Genomic DNA, 6,326 nt, shown 5'->3' on the forward strand with positions numbered 1-6,326 from the left:
TACGTATCCCAGACAAGCATGCATGTCTAAAAGACATGTTTAAGACGTCATCAAGTTGCCTCTTAGACATGTACATCTAAGAGAAGTTTTAAAGATATCTTTATGACGTTTGTTAGACACGTGTGTTGTCTGGGATCTTTCTCGAACGAATTCGAGACCCGAGCCCCTGAATACATCGGCCACGGGACCAATTAATCTCGCGCTTGCAGAACTTGGGAAATTCAGAGTTCCGAGTTATGAAGGATAAGATTTTAACGCTGCTACACACAGACGCGAGATTCGTCAAAGGATGCACTTCCCTGGGTATGCAGCGGTGTTTCGCTATAAAAGCCGATATCAACGAGCTGCTGGACGTCGCTCGGCAAATCTACTGCGAGTTAATCAGCGACATGAAAAGTAAATTGAGATAACACGTTCAAATTGTAATTCGAACGGCGGAAATCACGAAAAGTTACTTTGCACTTCTTTGGCTCTACCAAAAAAAAAACAGGTATGGTGGAGCAGTTAGCCGTGAAACACAAGCTGCCATTATCCTTGGAATATAACACGAACATGGGCTATCACATAAACGTTGCCACACCGCGGAATATGACAATCTCAGACTTGCCGGTCGAATTTATTCAGGTAACTCGCATCGCTGTTCGGCGCGGAATCTCAATTGCACGTATAACACTTTTCGCGATTGTACAGGCACGAAAGAACAGGAGATCCTTCACGATGACGACAACGGGGCTATTAACATTGAATAAACAATGTAAGAGCGCTTGCGAGGAGATTTACATGATGAGTAACACGTAAGTTCGAGATAATCTTTCGAGAGGCCCCGCATTTACATTAATGAGACAATAATTTGCAGATTGCTGACTAATTTGCTGGAGGATATCCGACAGCACGTCGGCTGCTTATTTCAATTGAGCGCAGACGTGGCGGAGTTGGACCTGGTCTTGTCGCTGGCGCAAATCAGTTCCAATCCGGAATACACGAGGCCGTCGTTCGGGACGAAATTGGAATTAATAAATTCCCTGCACCCCATTATGGAATTATTTAACAGAGATCTTCCCGTGGCTAACAACGTGGTGAGCATCGAACGTCGAGCATCTCTCGGAACAAATCTATTTTCTTATTTTATCATGAAACCCACAGAACGCCTCGGTCACGCATAATTTTCACCTGATAACCGGACCGAATATGAGCGGCAAGTCTACGTATTTGAAACAGATCGTTCTACTTCAAATTATGGCGCAGGTAACGTGAGGACGCATTTATCGATTTAGCTCTTAAACATTTCTAGCCTGGATCGTTACATATTAAATATTCATCGTTACGTAATTAGAGAGTAAAACTTTTATAAGAGAATCACGCCAGTCTCACAACCATCAGACGTGATACTCGGTCAGACGGAACTTTTGCTTCAATTCTAATCTAATCAATGTGCTCTTTGCATCTAGAAACATTCTGTTTTGTAGCCAATAAATACGTTTCAAAAATTTCTGCAAGTTGATAAATTGTACATTGTACAATTATACACACTGAGAAAAATATCCGATTAAATATAATCGGACAATCCAATTACGTAATAACAAATGGATATATATGATTAAATTATATATCCGATGAAAAATATGATCGGTTTTTCGATCAAGTTTCATCGGTAACTGCATTTCATCAGACAAATTTCATCGGATATATACATAATTTAATCAGAAAAGTTAGTCGGAAAAATTGGTTTATCCGATTAAAATATTTCTCAGTGCATTGTACAATCATACGTTGTCGGCAAAGTTTTTAAGCGTGTTGATTTGTTGATACAAAATAGAATGCTTCTAGACGTAAAGAGCACATTGTAGATTAGGCTTTAGCGTTTCGCAAAACTAGGTAACGACCCGACGTATCGGTATCTCGACCAACGTCCGTTACTCGCGTCTCATTGCAGATCGGTTCCTACGTGCCGGCGAAGAAGGCAACGTTTCGCGTTGCAGATCGCATACTTTGTAGAATTAGCTCCCGCGACGACGCCGAGCTCAATGCGTCCGCCTATGTCCTCGAGGTGAGCGTGCGGTAACTGTAATAATTATACCTCTTTTTTCCTCTTCATTTATATATATATATAAAATATACGTGTTGAGAGGCACAGTATTACGCTTTACACGAACACACACTTTTGCAACTCTTCTATTAAAAAGATAGCGCGCATACGCAAACAGCGACGTGATTATCTAACCAGGTACTGACCATACCCAACGTCGCTCGACTTTAGTCATCTAACTGGTGTTTTCAAGGCGAAACTGTTGACACCTAATTATAGCCCAGCGCCACGGCTAAGCGTAATTGTGGACTTATTTATTTCAGATGAAGGAGGCGCAATACATCCTGCAATCCGTCACGCCCAAGTCGCTCGTTGTACTGGACGAGCTCTGCAGACATACCACGGTGGAGGAGGGCTCCGCCATCGCTTGGGCGATATGCGAGAAATTATCGCTGACGACCGCGTTCGCGTTCGCGGCGACGCATTTTTTACACCTCACCGCGCTGAGCAACATGTATCACAACGTGACGACGTACGTGGACATCTCGCACAATTATGCGTGCATATGTATCGTTTGCCGCGACAACGATATAATTTCAAAAAATCCTCGCTTTCAAGTTTGCAAAAGAATGGTGAAAATTGGATACCTTTGTTCCTCTCTAATCAGTTATTACACAAAATCACACTTAAAATAATGCAGAATTTTAACGATGCGAAACAATCAAGCTCATTTTCGGGAAAATTCGTTTTCTGTGTCACACCATTATCTCGCACACACACGTACGTACAAATGAGCAAATGAGCGATATAGCTTTTTTCGCAACGATTACACGGTCTATTACGGATATTAGGGATCTATCAACGAATTTTCCACTAAACAGACTTCACTCCAAGGGCACTAAATTCACGGTGGAGGAACCAACAGACGATGCCAATTAATTTAGTAGAAAGTCCGCTATCTCCTATTAGGAGCCTTTTATCCACAACGATTACACAATCGCGCCTAGGAATCTTTTTTTCACGACGATCACACGATCTAACAATGAACTTTCCACTAAACAGGCTTCACTCCAAGGGCAATAAATTCACGGTGGAACCAGCAGACGATGCCAATTAATTCAGCGGAAACTCCGCTGTCTCATATTGGGAGCATATCTCGCAATAGGGAACTTTACTGTACATTGTATTTAATTTTGTCCGAAATAAAGATAAAATAAGGCATTCCTGTTATGGTTCTCCAGCCACTGCTTCGAGACGAAAACCGCGGAACCGGAAGACTCGGACGAGTTGCATCTGGTGTATACTCACAAGCTGAACCGCGGAACCGGACCTACGGATCACTACGGGATCGCTCTGGCGGAAGTGTCCTCTCTACCGAAGTGCGTGACGGCCAAAGCGCGAGAGTACGCGTCCCGGCAAGCCGTTAGCGCGCAAAACGTGAGTGTGTAAATAAGTATGCTTTACGAATGAAGTTACCGAACGTTATTAAACATCGCTCGAGTATTTTATGCTTGTAGAATAATCTCGGGTCAATCGCGAGTTCTCTGTCATGGGAGAAATCGTGTTACGACGCGGTCGTTCAGTTACGCGCGCTATTGGAGGATAACCGTTTCACTTTCGCAAATATAATAAGTGTCATGAAGCAATTGGATCTGAGCAAGCAAAGTGAGCAAACGGAAAGAGCGCCGGCCCCGGCGAAATCGCCGGCCCCGACGAAATCGCCGAACGTCGCGCAAGAACGTGCAGAACGGGAGGGCCGCGAGGAGGACGAGGATCTCGTTGCCGCGACGAGTAACACTTCGACGAACAACACGGTGTTGTTGACGGAACCGGCGGACAAGGTTGAACGAGAGGTGAGCGAGGAGCGGGTGCAAGACGGGCAGATGGAAATTGCCGAGGACGACAATCGGCAGGTTTTTCTCACGAACGTGTCGATTCACGAGGTCATAATAAATCGAATGGCGTTTTCATCGCCGGACACGGCCAGCGGGGACTCGGCGGCCGTTGATCCAAACCCATCGCCGGCCGTCGATCCGCGATTCTACGTTCGCACGTCGTTCGCGGCGAGCACCTCGATGACAATAACGCCGCCGCAGCGCGGGACGAATCCGGGATCGAGTTTCGCAGAAAGCGTGAAAACGGTCGGCGAGTCGGTCCAGTATCACGATTACTGTTTGTCCGAGGGAGAATTCGATCTCTCTCTGTCGTCCCGATCAATCTCGAGCGACACGGCGAGGAGGACCGCGCGTGCGAAGGAGGCCGCGATCTTTCGGCAGATCGAAGGGGACGATTTCGACGAGAGCAACTTCTTCGATACGCAGGAGATGTTAACGCTGGAATTGGCCATGGACGAAGACGTGGTGATGTCGCCGATGTAAAAGAAGAGAATAAGTTTTCTCATCATAGTTCACGTTCACGTTTGCACGCGGAGAGAATTGTCTCTTAAAATTTATCCTGAACACCACGTAATCGCGGGACAACACGGCACCCCAGCGAGAAACGACTCGTCTCAGACGATGTCGTAACGAAGTTGAATCGACATCGTTTCGACGAACCGTCTCTCGCTGGGACTTCGAAAGACTATGAGAGTTTTTTGAAATTTTACTATACATTTCGTTAGTAAAATGTAGAGGAAAGTCTTCTATTATGAGATAGCAGGTTTTCAACATCAAAATTCAATCACAGAGCTTTGTTCGCGACGATTACACGATCTAACAATTAATTTTCCACTAAACGGATTTCACTCCAAGGGCAACAAATTCACGATCTCTTATTAGGAGCTTATCTCATAATAGGGGCCTTTCCCCTATACAGGGTGTTGCAGATAAGGTGTCCGTCCGCTCGTATGCAGGTAGAGCGAGTTAAATTGAAAAGGAAAGTTATGTACCAATTTGTAAAATTCGCAATTTTACTAGTAAAATGTATACCAAGTAAAATTACTGGTAAAATTTCAAAAAAAACTTTAGGGCAAATTTTAAGAGGAAATTCTCCCCGTGTACTTATTTTGGAAAAATAAAAAGAATGTTTTAACGACGTACTCTCGATTCTATCGATTTGTCCCTAATCGCGCCCGCAGCCGATCGCCGGCAGATTCACTGTTAGCAAGCCGCGAACATATGAGCGCGCGAGACCGAGGACGCTCCTTGCGACGAAATTGACAAGACACCGTCCGCCAGCTCCGTTCTCGAGCAGGGACGCGAACAATTGGTAAGATTAAGCAGCACCACGGCGTGATGCGGGCGAAAGGACGATAATGATCCTCGCACGGCCGACGATTGTTCTCGATATCGCAAAATCGAAGTACCAAGGTTTAAACCCCCTCCCCGGGGAAACGGGACTCTCACGTCGCGAGAATGTCTGCTGACCTGCTGCCGGAATCGGTGAATCTGTTCCTCGACGACTTCGAGACCAGCCTATGCCTGCCCATCCTCGTGGTCATGGTGCTCTGCACCGCGCAATTCGTATTTAATCACGCCTTTGGTATCGGATACACAATCTATCAGAGCGTGAGGGGGCCGGGGACGGAAGAGGAGGAGGAGGAGCGGGATAAAACTGATATGATGGGAAGGCTGAAAGGTCTAATGTCAGGCAAATATACCTTACGCGCCCCTCGAAATAGCACGTAATGCGTAATTGTTACATATTCAAGACCTGCCGCGGCAAGTCCTCGTGAATAAAGCCAACGGCACACAGTACTATTTTGCCTACTGGATTGTTTACGAGAGCCAATTAGGATATAGCTTTAAGTCACCTGATCTAAAACTCTGTACCCTTATCAGTTCTGGTAAGCAATCCAGTAGGAAAAATAGTATCGTGTGCCGTTGGCTTAATTTCAGAGTCCCGTGAGATATTTTCCGAAACGTGTAAAAAGAAACCACCCGCGCCCGAGAGATAGAGAGAGAGAGAGAGAAAGAGAGAGAGATATCGTTGAAACGGCATTCTATTCTAAACGCGCGTAACTTTAGGTGTTTGTCGCCATCGACTATTCGTAATTTTTACCTAACGCGCGGGTTCCCGTTGATTAACACGAATCTCTGTTCCCAACTCGCCAGGAATGCTGACCGCTCTCGGCATCGGAAAGGCGGCCAGGCCTCCGATTAGAAATCCGCAGTCGCCGGAGCACAATCCTCGCTCTCGAGAGGAGGAGTGGGATTATTGCGAGGAGGACATTGAATGAGACAGCAGCGCGTTTCTATGTGTTACGATACCAAGTGCATAACAAACAAATAAAGTATTCTTTGCCTTCCTTTTGTCGCGTAATCGAATCCGAACGTTCACACTCTGGGAAAAAGAAACGACA

At 45.6% G+C, this 6,326-nt stretch overlaps 2 protein-coding genes across 3 annotated transcripts in view; both read left to right on the forward strand.

Moving 5' to 3' along the window:
• Positions 1–4,674, forward strand: part of LOC105567337 (mutS protein homolog 4-like) — an 8,879-nt gene extending 4,205 nt beyond the window's left edge. The window contains exons 9-17 of one of the 2 annotated variants that reach the window (XM_012022132.1): positions 210–396; positions 491–624; positions 691–794; positions 857–1,076; positions 1,144–1,245; positions 1,934–2,047; positions 2,350–2,558; positions 3,268–3,463; positions 3,544–4,674. In XM_012022132.1, the coding sequence (XP_011877522.1) occupies positions 210–396; positions 491–624; positions 691–794; positions 857–1,076; positions 1,144–1,245; positions 1,934–2,047; positions 2,350–2,558; positions 3,268–3,463; positions 3,544–4,404 (2,127 nt within the window). In that variant the 3' untranslated portion in view covers positions 4,405–4,674. The remainder of the gene's footprint in view (positions 1–209; positions 397–490; positions 625–690; positions 795–856; positions 1,077–1,143; positions 1,246–1,933; positions 2,048–2,349; positions 2,559–3,267; positions 3,464–3,543) is intronic. The other variant, XM_012022131.1, reaches the window with a different exon arrangement.
• Positions 4,675–5,054: 380 nt separating this feature from the next.
• On the forward strand, positions 5,055–5,941 carry LOC105567339. The gene has a single exon (XM_012022138.1). The coding sequence runs from the start codon at positions 5,380–5,382 to the stop codon at positions 5,650–5,652; it is 273 nt and encodes a 90-aa protein (XP_011877528.1). The 5' UTR covers positions 5,055–5,379; the 3' UTR covers positions 5,653–5,941.
• The last annotated feature ends 385 nt before the right edge of the window (positions 5,942–6,326 follow it).

Source organism: Vollenhovia emeryi, unplaced genomic scaffold (assembly GCF_000949405.1).
Source record: "Vollenhovia emeryi isolate VEMERY1.0 unplaced genomic scaffold, V.emery_V1.0 DF939138.1, whole genome shotgun sequence".
NCBI classification, from domain to species: Eukaryota; Metazoa; Arthropoda; class Insecta; order Hymenoptera; family Formicidae; genus Vollenhovia; species Vollenhovia emeryi.

What these genes read in the sequence shown, in the direction of transcription:
- LOC105567339 (XM_012022138.1), top strand. Translation starts at nt 5,380, where the DNA reads ATGTCTGCTGACCTGCTGCCGGAATCGGTGAATCTGTTCCTCGACGAC.